The sequence below is a fragment of the Catharus ustulatus genome, chromosome 1 (assembly GCF_009819885.2).
Source record: "Catharus ustulatus isolate bCatUst1 chromosome 1, bCatUst1.pri.v2, whole genome shotgun sequence".
Lineage (NCBI taxonomy): Eukaryota > Metazoa > Chordata > Aves > Passeriformes > Turdidae > Catharus > Catharus ustulatus.
In genome coordinates, this window is record NC_046221.1 from 109,152,914 (window position 1) to 109,171,203 (window position 18,290).

The 18,290-nt window shown below is 41.0% G+C and overlaps 1 protein-coding gene across 2 annotated transcripts in view; it reads right to left on the reverse strand.

The window, feature by feature from the left end:
* ARHGAP28 (Rho GTPase activating protein 28) overlaps positions 1-17,682 on the reverse strand; it is a 75,930-nt gene extending 58,248 nt beyond the window's left edge. For both annotated transcript variants that reach the window (XM_033081351.1, XM_033081343.1), the window contains exon 1: positions 17,354-17,682. In XM_033081351.1, the coding sequence (XP_032937242.1) occupies positions 17,354-17,484 (131 nt within the window). In that variant the 5' untranslated portion in view covers positions 17,485-17,682. The remainder of the gene's footprint in view (positions 1-17,353) is intronic.
* Between the last annotated feature and the right edge of the window lie 608 nt (positions 17,683-18,290).

Here is an 18,290-nt window from a genome sequence, read left to right on the forward strand (position 1 = left end):
GTGAGTGGGGGCAGGTGAGCAGAAGTGGTGTTCCTAGAGAGTGTGTTTTTCCACATGGCTGAAATGCTGGGTGTCTGCACTTCAGCACCACTGCTGATGCACTGCAGGTGGAATACACACCCCCTACAAATACACACATGCAGGGATGCAGAAACGAGTGCAGAACACAGGCAAGACCACACCACAGTGAGGGAGTGCGTACACCTCAAGGATTTTTAAAGCATTAAGGATCAGCTGATAGAGGAATTACACAGCCTGACCCTGAAACTAAAACCTTGAGCAGATTTGCCATGACAGCAAAAGTGTCTCTGCTTGCTTCATCATTTCTTTCTCACCATGTTCTTCGGACTAGTTAGAAATCTGGCTATAAGATTTGGAAATTTACTTAGTAATTGTAATTTACAGCAGTTCTTCACAAAGATTCACTATTATTGGAAAGAGATGGAAGTCGAGTGCACGGAGGTTGCACATCATGTTGACAGCCACGTTTGGAGTTATCGACTTGAAATATTTAATGTAGTGTGTGCTGTCAGACACACCACGAATTCTGGTTTACTAGGGATTTCTTTTATTTGATTTAACAGCTTATTGCCCCTTTGGAGTATATGCTGGGTATGCCTGAGAATTTATTACACACTCTTCTTTCTGCTCTATAGCTGAAATTTTTCACAGGCTGCTCAAAAAGAGTTTTGAATATGTCTAGGTAGCACCTCAGCTCAAGTGAAAATATTGTCCCCTGGAGTTTCCTCAGAGGCCGGCAGTCTATTCAGGAGTTTCCACTGTGGGCAACCAGTGGCCTAATCCTGCTCAGAACTGAGTGTTCAGAATAAAAAATATGGGTGTTGGAGTGGAGTGGAGAAGGAAAAATCTCACTTAGAGGTGCCAAGTCTCAGAGTTGGAAAGAGTTTTTTTTACAAACCAGAAAAATTAAGCAAGGTCTGATTCCTCTGAGGTGCTCAGCACACTGGCCACGATCCAGTAAAGCACTTAAATGTTAAGTGCGCTCTGGAGAGTGCCATAGGGAACAGCCTGAGCACTAAGTACCCGGCAGGATCAAGCTCCAAATAGGGACCAGACATTAACCAGATGGCATTATGTCCGCTTTACCATATTAATAAGTTATTTAGTTTGCATTTTAATCTCTCTCTCTCCCTTTTTCTCCTTTTTTGCTTTGCCTTTTCTATAAAACAATTCACGTGTACTAGCAGAGGAGGGCAATGCACTGAAATTGCCCTTATCACCTTTTCATAAGTATGGGGTTGAAGCAAGAGCTGGTAAAGTGGTTGTTTGTTTTTGACTTAAACTTCAATCAGCAGTTCTTGGAAAGGACCATCAGGAGTCTGGAGCTGCTGAAGGAAGGAAAATGCTAATTGTCCTCTAATGAGCTCTCTAAACATGTGTTGAGTGTGCTATTGCACTCGAGAGAATCAGAGGTTATTTTAATGCTTTGGGGTTTTTTGGGGATGGGGGGCAGGTAGGGTGGTTGAGCAGGAACAATGCAGACAACTTTCTGCCTGTTTATAAACTGGGTTAAAAACGAACTGAAGTGAGAATGCTGCCAGCAGTGTTCAGCACTCATGCATCCTCTGAGGTCACCTGCCAGAAGGCAGCAGGAAAAAACCCAAATTCTAGTTGCCGCTTTGTTTTTTCAAACAAGCTCACTGCTTTCCCCTTTTTCCTTTCCAGCATGGTTACAACTATCTCCAGAACTTCCTCAGACTTGTGATTTGTGCAGAGGCCAGTTTTTACATGGATGTTTTTGAAATTGAGCGCTGCCTAACTGGAAGCTGTCCTAGCTGGAGCCACTTTGCTTCAGGGAGGACAACAGGCTCCAGCCAAGGTGGGACACGTGCCTCTTTCTCTGCACTGCTGGCACTGCTGACTCTCAAGGCAGAGCTGTCTGGGCTCAAGTCCGAGCCTCAGAGCTTGGATTAGGGCACGCCAGCTGGCTGCCAGGCAGGTTAGGGGTATTCTTGTACAGGCTGCAAGTCATCATTTCATTGGAGCTGTGTATGTGTGTGGGTTGTGCAGTTAGACTTAAGAGGAAATTTCTGTGATCATTTTAGCATTCAGGCAACTGGAAAAGGAGCTGATGGAGGCGCCAGACCTTTGCTTTCATGACTGCATTAATCTTCTCCTGGCCTTGGAGAGAAATTTTAGATGAACTAAACATGTGTTCTCAGAGCTTTCATTCTCAAAGTTATTTGTGCTGTGGAACCTGAACTGATGAATGATAATGCCAGTGAATTGGCCAATATAAATTAAACTTCACTGGATAATGCTTTTAGTGGTGATTCCTACTGCTGTGTTGTTATGTAAGAAGGTGACAGTTGACTGCCATGACCTGGAACTTTTCAGAAACATAGATTTTTCCTGTCTCAAAAGTTGGTGGCAGAGACTGGAGGAAGTAGTAATGCTCTTTTATTTTACAACTGTATATCATCCAAGAAAATTCTATTCTTAGGTGTAGTTATGGAGTTCTTTTGGTCCAGGGAAAGGAGTTTCAGATTAATAGAATTACAAGAGTTAAGGTAAATAATGTTATTGCTGCTACTGGAAAAGTTCCTAATTAGCAACTGAGCTATATTAACTGTCATGTAAAAGTTCAGTCCATGGCAAATGTGGCATAATTCAAAGCAATTCTGTCATGAAAGAAATAAAAGCCTAGTTAAGTTACTTTTTATTAGCCATGCACTAAGAACCAAGTCCCTAAATGGTTATAAAATCTCACAGTGTAAGTGGCAGCTTGTTTTGTCATCACAACTTGGTTGTGATTCTGAGCCCTGAAAGACCAGCAAAGAATGAAAGCAGTTTGGAGATGGATGACTGCCAGACAGTACCTGTGAGTTTGGTGGGAATTTGACAATAACTTTTGATCAAGCAAGGATAAACTGAAATGAAGCCATTTTGCTTTTGTGAACTGCCTAGTTATCTAGAGTGTCCTCCAGAAAGTGCTCCCATAGATGCAGTTGTCACAGCTGCAGGAGGTACACAAGTCTATGGCAGGGTTTTTCTTTGGTTCTCCCACACTTCCTGACCATAGATTTGCTGCAGAGCTGCAGTTCTGAAAACTGACAAGGGAAGTTTTCTGGCTTCACTGTAACATTTTGAGCCAATGATATGAGCTGGGAAAACGGTCTGGAGAACCCCAGAACAGCCCCTGGTACACCCTGCAGTCAAGCTTAGAAGTCATCTATATTTGTCTTTCATAAGGAACTGGATAATGTAGTTAACTGCCCCAGGTGTCCATCTGTGAAAAAAGTGCAACCCAAAAATTTTGTATAGAACATTTCTATATGAAACAGAATATGACTAATAATGTGCAAATCAATCCCAGCAAACCTTGCAGGAAACACAGAGCAGTGCTACTCAGAGGAAGTTTATGATAAAGTCTGTGTCCAAAGAAAATCACACAACTGCAGCAACTCAGAGGAGCCACAGCACTGCTCTCATTATTTATCTTGTCAATGAGATTAAGCTAGCCCATCCATCAAAAAATGTTCAAAGTACTTAGAAATACAGTAAACCAGAAAATACAGTAAATCATAAAATTTTCTACAGTACAGACAGTACAAGTGTCTAAGTCAAGGCTTTCCACTCAAGATACTATCTGATTGCTTTTTTCATCCAAAACATATTAATTTCATTTTTGTTAGGCAAACATTGGATAGTAACACGAGGTTAATCACAGCTGAGCAAGAAGCTACTCTCTTATCATAATTTCCAGGGAAGCAGGACTTTCCTATTTACATATTGTATAGGATAGCAGTCAAAACTGAAATACAGTGTAGTAAATCATTTGACTGTTGGCATTTCAAGGGTTGAATCAAAGAAATGTACAGACCTGACCTTTCAAAAAACTTCTGCCATCACATCTGCTATGAATGTATATTTTCACATGCTTTCTTTGTGAAAACGCCCAGTAAAGTGTGTTTCAGTTACTTGTTCAAACTTCTGAGTAACAACTTCTACAATCCCTACTCATATTCTGGTCACAAACATTCTTTTCTACATAATCCAATCATAGAACTTTTCAACAGCTTTAATTTCAACAAGTGCATGATTAAATCAGTAATTTAAGTAAAGCACCACATCAAAACAAAACACTGAATTCAAGAATAAGCCTCAGCTAAAGAATTTTGATGAGCTTTCATCTACCTTCATCATGCTTTTAGTCTATCCTTCACTTTACTACTTGGTAATGGAAAAGCGTATCTATTCAGCAAGATCTCTTCCAATGCTGTCAAATATCACCCATTTTCAAAGAATGACTAGCCAAGATTTTGTCAACAACAAGGGAAATGCAAAAATATCCCTCAACTACCTAGCAAGAGGCACTTGTAGGATAAAAGTAAATCTTAGGTATGTTTTCTTTTTTATTTATGCATTTCTTATTTTGCTAAGTAATTACCACTTTACCCTTAACTTTTGAGTTTTCTTCTAAGTTCCTTTAGATTCCATTAATAATTGGAAGTTCTCTTGCTTCAGGTTTGGATGTGTGCTGTATTATTTTCTTTTATCTTTTCATAAGCAACACATTCTGAATATAGAGATAGGATGACCTAAATCTCCACCAATCTTCTTATCTTAGGTACCTAAAAATGATATAACTGTATATTTCTATTAACTTCAATTGATGTCTATAATGAGGACCAATTCAACGATTAATTTCCAGAAGATACAACATCACCTGCAAAATCCAAAATACTTTCCCCGCTCTTAAAATCTACAGGACTCATTCCAAAACTACAAAAGACTACCTCAGCAAAAGCCAAAAGCAATACCAAAAGCACACAAAGTATCACAGGTAGAGGAAAAAAAGTCCCATTATTAATACTCACAGAATTTCTTAAAATCTAGCTGTGTCTTTCAAGCTGCTGGCCAAAGGACAGCTGTGCATGAGGCAGAGACACAAACAGTACATCCTTTGTTACCTGTTCACAAGACCATTTGAAGTCCCCTAGAAGCAAACTTCTCTTGCAAAATGACAAAATAAGATGAAGGAAAAATACAATTTTGCATCAGCTCTTTTGCTTTCTGCACAGCAATTCCCATGAAGATTGCAACGCAGAATTTTTTTTCTGTTAGTATTGCTCACTTGGAGATCTGCATCATTGTATTTGATTTCAGCTAATCAAGCATACAAATGAACAGGAATGCAGACACACAGCACTGTAAAAAAACACAGAAGGAAGTTTTTTCAAACAAAATCCCTTTATTAGGCAGTGGTTCCAGTGATGCAATCAGAATAGGAAGGAAAGTCTGTGTTGCTTCATTGTTTTGTTTGGATTTTGGGTCCAGTGCTAACTTGTGATAATATTTCCATTTGTAAGTATATATCTCTGAGAGCAATCCAAAAAAGTGACTGTGATGAATCTAAAAGGAAAAATATTCCATTGAACTTGCTAAGTTTTTCCATCATGAGTGACCATTACAGAATTGCCCGGCTCAATTATCTTTCCTGTGTAGCTCAGTAGTTTCTGGCTAAGTTTATTGTTTTTCATCAAAGTCCAATAAATGCACAAAGTGGATGGAATAGAAATGCAATTACAGAGAAATTCAATAACTGATTCATCCCTGTGTGGAATTTAGGAGTTTCTAAATAAGAGAATGGAATAGGATAAATGACAAAAAGGAAGAACTGCAACAGATATTAAAAGACACAGAGTCAGTTGCAGAATGCTGACACAGGACATCTAGATCTTCAGAGGCAAACCCAAAGCCTACTGTCACCAGGAGGAGTTCTAGGTCTGACTTTCAGTGTGATGAGATGTCAATTACATTTGTAATCCAAAGATTCAACTCTGTATAGCCTCCACAGTTCAACAGTTAAAACAAACATGTACTCTTCTCCAGAGTGACTTATCTGATCAGCCCAGCACAGCACCTAACTGTAAACAGGATTTTCCAGGTGTCATGAACAGAGCACTTTGTTGTCTCTCTGGCTTTAGATATCATGGTTTAAGTGTGAGAAAGGGCAGAAATGTCAGCTCAAACAAACAGGAATTTTCCTTATGTCACCCAAGTATAAAATGCACAACAGCAGTCCTGCAAAGTGATCAAACTCTTTTCATCAAATATGAAATTGATGTCAAAGATGAAGAGGTTTCCTCCCCTTCTGTAAGAATATATCACTCTTCTCACTGTACGTAAGGATATGCTGTTCATTGTTTATCCCTGAGATCTACTCATAATTTTCAAGTGATCTTCACTAGATGGTAAATTTGGTTCACATTACGGGAATTTCTAATTTTACACGTAGTTAAAAATTATGGAGAAGTGGTATTAAGTTAGGTTTTAAACTAAATATAGACCACAGAAAAGTACAGAAAAATAAATACTGAGCTTATTATCTTCAGCTATACCAGTTGTTTAAGTATACTGATGTCAGTGAATGTTTTAAGACTCTGTGAGGATGGCCAAAGCCATAAATATGTGTTTTCTTTAAAGATACCAGGAAAACTCTTCCCACTGTCTATGATTTTCCTGTTATTTTCTGGTACCTAGTGCAAATTGATGTATTTGATTTCAAAGATTAATCCCTTGCTAAGTTTAAATGTATTCAAAGTCTTCAAAGATTGCCTATCAAATGTTATCATTATGTCCAGTGAATTAATGGGATGTGGTTATTTGTGGGCTTTAGGGTAGCCCTGCAGGTGTGTACCATGTCAGAATTTGGGTCATTCCTATTGTTGCACAGCCTGAGGTCCACTTGGCTTGTATGAAATATAAAATCTATCCCAGTGATGGAAACTCATCACCAGTAGTCTCAAAGGAAGTAACTTAATCTAGCCATCCACTCCACTGATATAATTAGGAATGCACTTTGTCAGCCTTTGAGGGTTTAACTACAGCTGGCTGGGTTCAGGGCAGTCTCAGAAACCAATCTGTTCTTAGTAACATCATCTCCTTCACAAAATTACAGACATACTTTCAGCAGATATACCCAGCTGACTGCTGAATGATGTTTTTCCACCCACTTTTGCAGTGGTCAATGTCTTTTTCAGCATAACTGAAGCACTGAATCAATGCCATGAAATGATTCAGAAACCAAAGGCTGAATTGGCAGCTCAAGAATAAAGGTTATAAACCTTATTTTTACAGTGTTTGAATGTGGCTCAATGCAGTTTCTGAACATCATCATATTTATGATCCAGCTGATGAAATTTAATTAGAAAGGAGATTCTAATGGGTATTCAGATGCTGAGTGTCCTCAGTCTTGTTTAAGAAATAGAAGATTTTTTTAAGCTCTACTCTCCCAGAAAATCAGAACTCTGCTCTTCAGAAGAATTACCTAAGTTAAAGGGAAAAAAAATCTAACCTAATAAAAATGTAAAATCTTCTTTAAATTTATTCATCAGAACTAGTGCTGGATTCCCTGCTGTACCCTTGATTGTTCTGCTGGAGTCTACAGGGATTCAGACGATGAATACTTTCATATTGTTGCCAATAAGCTTTTCTAAGTGAGTTTCACAAGCAGCACTCCTTTTTCAGGAGCTTTTCCCTTGCAGGAATCTGATTTGCACAAAAGAACAAGACATTCTGCTATGGTTCCAGTAAGTTGGGTAAAGCTTCCCTTCCAGGCTGCAACGTATCAGAGAAAAATGCAGTGTAACTTTATACCTGTTTATGTACCTCAACCTGAAAATACCCAGCCTAACCTATTAATCAGCAGAGTGGCCTGTTCAGAAAAACACATACACTTTTTTTTTTATTTTCCTTATCAGTCCTGAAGCCTTAGTTCAAACACTTTGAATTCCAGCCTCCAAGTTTGCTACAGCCATGTCAGTGGGCTGGCCACAGGCTCCCCAGGACCAGAAGCCAGCAGCTGAGGTAGCGCGTGGCTGTTTTTTGGCTTGGGCAAATCTCTGTGCTAACGTGGCCCTACAGGTCCTGGACACAGGCAGAGGGAGGTCAGATTTGCTTGCAGCCATCCCATGAAAGTATGTTCTGAATTCCTGTGTGCAGTCATTACGTGGTAATCTTGATATCCACTAAAGCCACAGATTTATTGCCTTGCTGTTAGACCATATGATGTCAGACTGAATCTCTTTGGTTTTAAGTTTTTTTCATTGCTTTATTTGGTTCTTTTTTGCCTGTAATGCAGATTTTCAGCAGAATACAGACATCAGCTGAGCCTAAACACTGATAGCACACAAATTCCAGTGTCCTGTGTCTGAGAGCAAAAAAAATACTATGAAACAAAAAAGCAACACAGTCTTTCTTACTTCAGGAAGTTTCATGTAAGGAGGAGAAAGTTACCTCTGACAATTGCAACTTAACTGAATTCTTGGTAGCACTAAGTGTTAAACTCCATGTACAAATGCGTGATTACTTAAAACTAGTGATTCATTGCTGCATGACATGAGAGGCAATTAACTGCAGATTTACTTGTGGTCAGTGTAGACTGAAGCAAGCTGTTTTGGCTTGCATGATCTTACTGCATTGCTGAATGTGGAACAGTTAACTTCAGCCCAGGGTTAGCTAAATCTTGTAAAACAAATTTAGTAGTTAAAAGAAGGCATAAGAGATGGAGTCCATTAAGGATGAAATGCATTTCGACCATACAAAACAGCTGCAGAATCAATGTCTCTCCCAAAAATATGTGGTGTGCTTCCTAAATACAGAACATGGTGGTCCTGTATGGTGAAGAAGGCTTTTCAAAAATTGACATAGGTTTTCGTTTGTTTATTTTTAATTGCTGCTCTTTGTCAGAGGCACAGATGGTTTGAACAAATATGCTTGAAGAAAATTCCAGTTAATATTTGACTTGTGGGACAAGTAATTCTAATGTTTGCCATATACTCTGTGAATTGTCAGTGGCATGTGGGTAACCATAAACTTCATGCTCCATCAATGGGCTTGCACATACTCTACACACACAGGTGAACTAGAATAAATGAGTACTTCCAGAAATTTCACATCACTAGTAATGTTAAATTCTCATGGGTCAATTGCGTTTGCTAATTGAAAGAAAGGAAGAGGGGAGAAAGCAAGCAAACAAGGCAGCATCAAAGGATTGCAGGAGATCACAGGATGAAATGCATCCTCTGAGTGGAAGATGTAAGAAGGACCTTATATGAGGCAGACACTATTGTTTCAGGCAACAAGACTCCCATGTACTTGAAAGACCTCTTTCCTTTGCTTGGAAGGCTGTCCTGGCATCCTTCTTCCCACTATCTCTCCAAAAGTGAGCATTTGCAGTTTAAAATCCTGCTGCAACTTGAGTACAAAGGCTTCCCTTGTCTCTGTTCGCCAGGATAAACTCCTGTTTCTGTTCACTTCCTTGCACATGCATGACATTGGCATCATCAGGCACAGAAAGTGGACAAGGAAGGCAGAGCCTAAAAAACATCTTTGGAGAATGCCCTAGGGCCCCCTGCTCCATGTTTCACCTGTGTTTACAGCAAAGATTTTATAATCATCTCTGATACATCCAGACAAATATTTAGAACTCAAGTTTTCAAAATATTTGAGTAATGGAGGGAGGTATTGCAAAAAGAAGACAGACCTAGCCACTGCTGTGTTTTAATTAACTAAGACTTCATACTGATGCCCTATTGTGCAAGAATACTATTAAAGAAGTCAGCCTGACTTGAGACAGGAGATAGCATAATCAGATCACACCCTGTAAGCAAAATTATTGACAAGATGTGAGTTCTGATGACTTGATTCCATTCCCACTAAATTCAGAGGTAAAACCTCTATTACTACACCTAAGTGTCCATTAACTCGGTCTGTATGTACAAACAAGATCCAGACGCCACTTGATGTTTCATTGCAGGATTTATTGTTGATGTTTTATTAAATTAGAATGAAAAAAGGACTAGTTCATGCTAGCTTGAATGCTACAACCATCCAGTTCTTGCTCTTATGCTAAGGTTAACCTTAAAAAGGATGTGTCATTATGACTTCTAAATTCCCTCTCGACCACTAGGTATGATAATCACTGGGCCAGAAAACAAGGATGACTTTTTGTTCTGAGTTTTCATTAGCCAGAGAAAGACAAACTGATGATGAAGAGGCTCTCCACTTCCATGCCTAGATTTTGCATTGATTAGCTCAGAGTCTGGCTATCTGCAGACTGCAGGGGTGTAGTTGGCAAATTACTAACCAATTAATTAGTTGTTAATTTGATGAGTCAAATTCAGGCCTTTAGACATTTATTATGCCCTTCCCAAGTCTGACCATTTGAAAGCTAGGGGTTTTTCTATTAGCTCTAATAGATTTTGAAGACCTACAGCTCTAGAGCTTCATCCATCTCTGGCAGCAAATTGTGAGAGTAACCTGATGGCTGATGTCCTGAGGTTTCATTCACAGGTGTTTAAAACACCGTTCCCTGGCTCCATATCTATAGTTCTCCATATATACTTGTTCTCCTCTGTCTCTCTCTGGTAGGGCTCTTCTAGACTCTACAAAAAAACCTTATGGTCATTACCTTGCTCATTATCTGCTCAGAGGACCTTCTGCACCAAGAGATTTTAAAAAAGGCTTGTGTAGTTCTCAGGTGGAAATTCACTAACAGCAATTTTAGTAGGAGACATTTCTATCTTTCCTTTGTTCACCTGCATTCTGCCTAAGCATCCAACATATGTCCATCCTAAACTGGAAATTCCCCAGACTTACAGTAGCTGAGTATTATACACAGCATCCTGAATAAGACAACATAACTGCCTTTAAATGAACAAGCTGATAAAAGGCTCCCTGCTCCAATGTTTATTCCACTCTCCTCAGAGACTCTGACAGTGTCTGGAAAGTTAAGATATGGCAGGGGAAAAAATGAATTACAGAAATGAGGGATCCCTCACAGATCATCAATCTTTTCCTTGCATTAATTACAAGGGATGCCAACTCAAGCACTTCTGCTGATCTCTGATGAAATAGTCCTTCAGGGTAATAGCACACTTTTTCAAACAACCTGTCTTTCAAACCATTTCATGTTCTGACTTCAAAATCACTATTTAAATGCCATTCCAAACCCCATGTGTTTGGTGAGACTTGAGGCCCAGCCGTAAATTTCCCTACCACAAAACAACATTTATGAGTTATTTCTTTTCTGGCTCCATATCCTTTTACTTGCACACAAGGATGTGAATCAGGTAATACACTTAAGAGTGTGGTCCTTCTCCTGTCCTCCTTTGCTTCCCTCTTCTTTCCACCCCCTTGTATTCTTTTTTTTTTGTCTCCCTGAGTCCCTAGTACTCAGACAGAACTTGGAAGACCAGGGTGGTATGAGTTGATTTCCACTGAGAGAGCAAGTAGGAGCCAGGAAAAGGGGGGCCAAAATGCTAGGTAGGATGCTTTGCTTCAGTCACCACCTTGGGATGGGACTCTGGGCACTATTCTCTGGGTTCCTTTCCTGTGCCCTTTGAATGCACCCAGCATGGTGGTACCTGAAGTCTGCACAGAGCATGGTCCTGCCCCTCTGGCAGATGTGCTGTCAGTTGGCTGACTCTGCCGTGCTGCCTGGCCAGCTGGAGCTAAGCATCACAGTGGGCCAAATGGCTGCTCTGCTGTGGTTAGCTGAAATCCAGGATGTTAGCTTGAATGTTTGCTGTGGATACCCCATACCATTTCAGGATGTGATTCTATATTTGCAGAGCACTAACCAGATGCTTTTCAGATCTTCTTCTAGCTAAGTACTTTTACTAGTACTCCATAGTTGTGTCTTGCAGTTGCTACCTCTGCACATTTTCCACACATTTGCACTGAATTATTATGATCTCCTGTGCAAAAGCAACACTAAGGTAGTGGATTCCTGGCAGTTTGTTATGCTAGTGATGTCAGGCTGCCAGATGCAATCTGAACGTGTCTGTGTAGGGCACAGGGCTCTCAGGTCCTACACTTTTTGCAGGCAGCTCCAACCCTCCTGTAACCAGAGATAAGTGACTTAGTTGAAAATGAATGGGGAAGCTGGCTAAATGCTCAACCAAACAAAACGATCAAAGGGACAATCCCAGATGTTTTACATTAGCTCTACATATGGAGGTACCAGGGAGAGCAGCAGGAGCACCAAACTAAAAAGAAACCAGAGAAGCCAACTCTAGTTTCAACCATAACATGAGGAACTGGCTATAAATACTACATTCCTCAGTGTGACTCCCAGAGGACTTGCTTTAAGTATTTCTAAAACCTACAGGAAAAGCGTGTCTACTATTGTCTGACTTATTTATATGCATCCTCCTGGTAAATATTTTATTATGAATTAGCATTTATAAAATATATTTTTAAAATAATATTTTAGAAAGCTTCTGTAAGTTGTAACAAGGGTTACTTTTTACACAAAATTTATTTTTTGTGCAGCTGGTGCCAATGCTGTTCTTTCCTAGGCTACTGATTTGTGGGATTTTCTTTACTACATTTAGTGCACTTTAAAATTTTAAATTCATAGCTTTGGAGTCCAAGTTACTGCAAAAGGCCCAAGTCATGTCAAGATTTACTGTGGAAAAGGAGCCAGATTTTTATTTTTGTCTCTGGGGAAGTTTATGATAGAGTGAGATAAACATCCAAAATAGTTAAGGTTGTTTATCCTGCATCACCAAGAAGACATTCTTGACATCACTTGTATACAACTGAGCAGGGGTGCTGCTCAATCAGCACTGACAGAAATCTAACCCAGATCACCTGGCCTCAGGGCATACAGACCTTACTGCAGTGTGATAAAATCTGCTTCTGTTGGGATAAAACCTGAACTGTTCACATAGCTCCTCCTGTCACAAGACAGATTTTGGTGCATAAAGACTCCTCCTGCCGTTGTATTCCTTCCAGGGAATTATTTCAGGACACTTTACCTCACCTTGACAGATATCTGTAGTATCTTGGGGCTTGCAAGGAGGAATGACTCCTACAAAACAATCTGGTGACATGCTTGTCCAGTGTAATGACTTGACTATCAGCTCCAAATCTGCAAGTCTCAGACTTGGGGAGCAGGGATCCTGGAAGTTGCCAGCAGGTAACTCAATCCACACAGTAATTTTCAACCGGTATAGAAAATATACCTGTTCTTTTTTGACTTTTTGGTTTAGTGATGTCTGTCTGAAAGTCATCCCCCTGACAGTAGGAGGAGGGAGACACACTGAATGCAAAGAGATTGGGAAGGCATTTCTCTGAAACAACTGGAAGTACCAGACTTGCAGTTGGCAAGGGAAGAAGGTAACAAGGGCTCTTGATCAATAGTGCTGACATCTACTTTGTTCTTTACTTATGTAGCAAGATCCTAGGTTTGGCCGTACATATCTTGCTCTTTGCATGATTATTGATTGAAAAGGTTACTCCACATATGAAAAGCTTGATGAGACCTTTAAAAGCTGCTCTCACCCCCCTCTGCAGGAACAAACCCTATGAACATGCTTTTTCTTTCCCCTAATTCTTGTTTCATGCACACAGCCACTCATTGCAGTGAAAACGTTGTGATTTGCAGTTTAGGATGAGTTGTTTGCTGGTAGACGTGCTGGTAGCAAACCGAGGAACACATTGGTTATCATACTGGAGTCAAGGAAAGCTGCAGCATGACTCACTTAGGAATGCTTTGTCTTCCCCTAATTGCATAATTACCTTAGAGAGCTCACTGGCCATTTGGCATAGAGGTCATGCCTGTTTCCTTTGAGCACAGGAATAACTCCTCCTAGCTACTCTTAACAGGATAAAAAGGGGATGTGAGAAAGACATATGGCCTTGGCCCCACTTTTCCTCTATATAATCCAGGAGCGGTATTTGCGCACAGCTACAAAGTCCTTCATTCTCTGAAATGAGGAAGCCAAAGTTGACCATTATGTAACATAAATCAGCACTTTCACCTTTGCACTGAGGCAGGATCTGTATTGACAGGGATAGTGGGATGGATATTCTGGGTTCTTTGGTACTGGTACTAATAAACAGGATTAAAAAAGAGGGAGGGGGTTGCAACAAAAACAGGAATCTTTCCCATTATACTCGTATGCTGTAGAGCTAGCCCGACTGCCAGGCAAACAAAACAGAGATCTCCCCAACACCTCATTCTCACAAGCAATAAATAATAATGAAAAGATATGAGTGCTATAAATGCTTATAAAATGCACATAAAAGCAGATGGCAAGCTAAGCAAAGAGACCTTAATACCCCATGAGAAAAACGGAAAATAAACTTGCTAGTTACATTAGCAGATTTAAAGGAAGGGGTTTGTCTGGAGCTTTCTCCTGGAGCTCCAGGAAACTCAACAGCACAGTTTTCAGGGCTCACCCCAGCTCATGCGTAGTACTGGTTAAACAAGTCTGCAAGATGCAACAAATTAAGAAAGATACAATTGAACTATACGGGTAACTGAAGCAAAGATAATTAAGCATCACTGTCTTTGGTCCCCCTGATGAGCTCTTGCTCTGGAGGATGGGTGGAATCTCTGGTTCTTTCTCTTAACCACATTATTGATGTCATCCAGCATTACATTTGGAAGCTAGCATTCTCCTTTGCAAACTGGTGATGGCATCACTATGCAGTCAAACTTTCATCTCACTCTCCTCTTCATTACTTCTATGAATTCTCCATCTTCCTTCACTGCACACTAATGCATCCTCCAGTCAAAACAATTAAAGCAGATTTTCCCCTGCTCTCCTTACAGCCCACCAGCTACTATCCCCTAGCTTATGATGGGGTGAATACCCACTAGGCTTAGGAAAGGAAATACTTGCAGCTGCCATACTTCATGCTGACCCTGATGCTGGCAGTGTGTTTTAGAGATGCACACAGGATGCCAGCAAGAGTTGTGCGTGAATATGGATCCTATGGATCCAAGTGTTCTGCTGCATCTGTTGTGTTACCTTTTGTGCACATGGGCTTCTCAGCCGTGTGTCTGGGTTGTCAAGAGTATTTAAAATTACTCATTTGTTTAGCGGCTCCTGATGGTTACTTAAACCTTTCCTTCTTCTACCAGTGTCTTTTTAAATGGTAGGGAATGGTGTGGTTAAATGCTGGCTGAGGTTGCATTAGGTTCCACTTTTTGTGAGAAAGCTCAGATTAGAATGTTTCCAAAGTGGAAGTTTTTGCAAGAGAAAACAGCTGGAAGACACCTCCAAGCCTGACTCCAGTGAGTGGAGCTATTCTAATGTGAAGAGGACATCACCCTAAAGCAAATGAAATGTTATAAGGACAGGAAGGAAAATTAAGTATCTGAATTCCTAAGCTGACAGAGAACTGGTCAGAAGTTTACAAAATCAAAGGCTGATATCCAAGACAGATTCTATTCTCATTGATAAACATCTCAAGTACAGATTGCATTAGAGCTCCATGTAACTTAAGCAGCTGACTTCAGAGGAAAATCAGGTTCTATGTCCCAACTGTTTTTGTTATCAAACAAGAAACGGGTGACATGTCAGTTCTTTTCATGCTTTTTGGATCATTTTCTTGAAGAGTTAAAGAATTAACGTGCCATAGAGTGGGTAGCTGCCCTGGGATCAAGGAACACCAGACAGAATCTATAATAAAACCTCTTGCATTAGGATGGCGGCAGAGGAAACTATACAGAAAATGCAGTCCAAGAAAGAGTTCTTAGAAGATGAAGTAGGGATTAAGCCAGAGCCTATTTCACCATTTGCTAAAACACTCAGTGCATTTGCCTTCATGGGTTTTGCATTCCACAGGACTTCATGCTGGGTTAATAAAATCCCTCTCTTGAACAGGCTTTGGAAACTCAGACAGCCACTGACTGCCCATATGGCAGAATTTGGCTATTGCTATTAGACAGCTGTGGGAAGTTGAGGACAAGAAAGGGGAGACAACACCAAAATCTTATGGATACGTAGACATAGAGAGAAACACATGTCTTTGCCTCATGACAGAAGCTTCCAAAATATGTTCCTCATCAAAATGTCAGGATCTGCTTTAGTATTTTTTCTTTTAGGAACTGTAATTTGCGCTTCTGCTTTTTGTAGGTGATATGCATGTGATTTATATGTGTGATTTAAACCCTCATACATTCTGAGCTTAAGTTTCAAGTGCATTTTAAAACAATTAGCTCACATACAAGAAAAACAGCAAACCACCACATTTCTGTTGCTCACAAACTTAAAGGGAGATTGAGTTTAGTGCTCTTCATAAGGGAAGAGCACAAGGAAGAAACTACATTCTTCCCTGTAACCCAATGCCAAACCACTGCTCTCTGTTTTGAGTAGCAAATGCCATTCTTACTGCGTCTAAAAGCCCAGACTCCGTTTCTTTTCTCAACATGTAATTGTGTATTTTGGTACTGCTCTCAAACAGCAGTTTACTAGAACAAAGGAGTTATCTTTATGAGACAGTCAGGGAAGCACACAAAGAACAGGAAGATGCAGCTAATCTAAATAATGACATTGAAAACAAAATAGCTATTGGGCTATAAATAAACAATATGAAGTAAATATCATTATTTTTATTAAGAGAAGTCACAGACTTCATTCGTGGGGATAATGTCAACTGCTGTTTTGTTAGACTTTAGTTGTTGTTTTTTCAGTCAAGCCATAATGCAAGATTTCCTACTTTCTTCAACTTTTTACAGTATGAACTTTTAATAACACTTTTGGAGAAAACTGCAAAACTCAGATATGTATCTTTAGGAGAAAGATCAGCTTTTCTAAAATAGTAAAACTGCTCAAACCACTTGTTTTTGAACTGTGCAAATACATGCATTCTTACAAGGCAGGAAGGTAAACATACATACGACTGCATTAATTAAGACAATACTCAGTTTCCTGCAACACAAAGGAATTTTCGTATTTAGTCTAAGTCTTTAACGATGCAGTCTCCCATTGTGTGTATGTGGGTGTGCAAAGCAAAGCACAGATAAAAGCACAAGGATCGGTTTGACCTGATGAGTGAACGGAGAAGGAATTAAATAATCCTCTAGACCAAAGCCAGAATCAACTTTCTCAGCGCCAAGCTCAGCCAGTCCCGCCACCTCACATTTTTGGCAACACAGTCCTGAAGGACCTGAGCAGGAGCCTGATTCACGTGCCTTTTTTTCCTAGGGATTGTCTTGTTGAGTGTCCTGGGCAGGAAGCCGGCCTGATCTGTCGGCTTACAAGATTCCAAACACTCACTCGTGTTTCCCCCTCCCCAGCCCAGCCCGCACCCTGCGCTGAATCACTTTCCCGGCGGAGGGAAGCGGTGTGCGAGCGAAGAGCTCCGGAGCGTCCGAGCGCTCTGCGGCTGGCACAGGCCAGCAGAACAGAGTGCAGCACGGGCACGGCACTGCTCACATCCCTCCGGCTGGCACAGGCCAGCAGAACACAGCCCAACATGGGCACGGCACTGCTCCCCATCGCTCCGGCTGGCACAGGCCAGGAGAGCACAGCCCAGCACCGGCAAAGCACCGGGGCAGGCAGGGCTCGCATCGCTCCGGCTTTACCTGCTGGCGGGGGAATGGCTGGGGGGGATATCCTGCACAAAGCTCTGCTCCACGCCCGGGATCCTGGCCGGGCTGTGGGGATGGTAGGCTGTCAGCACCACGCTGCCCTGGTCCTTCATCTCCATGGTCATAGGCACATGTCGCTGCGGGTGACAGGGGCGACCCGGGGAGGGCGAGTGGCCCTGTCACAAGGGCCAGCCCATGGCCCGGCTCGGCGGCGGCCGCTCGCCACGGCCGGCTGTCAGGAGAGCTGTGGCACCGGCACACGGCTCCTCTCCCTGTCAGCCCAGCTGAATTAGCATATATTCAAAAACACCGCCCACAAAACAACCCGCGGACAAGTTACTACGTTCCTAGGAAACGAGAAACCTGAGATAATCCTGCAATCCTGCCCGGAACACTTCCTCCCCGAACACTTCTTCCCCGAATAGTTCTCTACTTCCTTTCTTTTTCTTTTTTTTTTTTCTTTTTCTTTTTCTTTTTTTTTTAATTTTTTTATTTTTTGCTTTTAACAGCAAATTCCTACTGCTCCTCCTGTCTTTAAGTGAAACGATCTGCTGGTCATGCCTGGTGGAGAGCGCTCCTCAAACTCCACACACATTTTGGTGAGCAGGGAGTCTCACAAGGGACGCAGAAACACAGCGGGCTCTGCTCGGTTTAACTCGCCAAGCAGCGGGAGCTGTGATTTCCTACTGCACTGGCTGCCTCCTGAAAACAGATGAAGATTTCATTTTGCCCGATATGGCTGTGTACATAATTAGAAAGGCGCTGGAAAATTGAGTGAATTATTTTTACAACAGTGTGTGTTCATCTGGAGCAATCCCGTAAATAAATGCACACCAAGACGCTTGATATTTTTTTGTGATTCAACTTGATCTCTGCACCTTAGTTAAGTGCTTTTCACTCAAAAGGACACAATCAAGAAAAAAAATCAGGG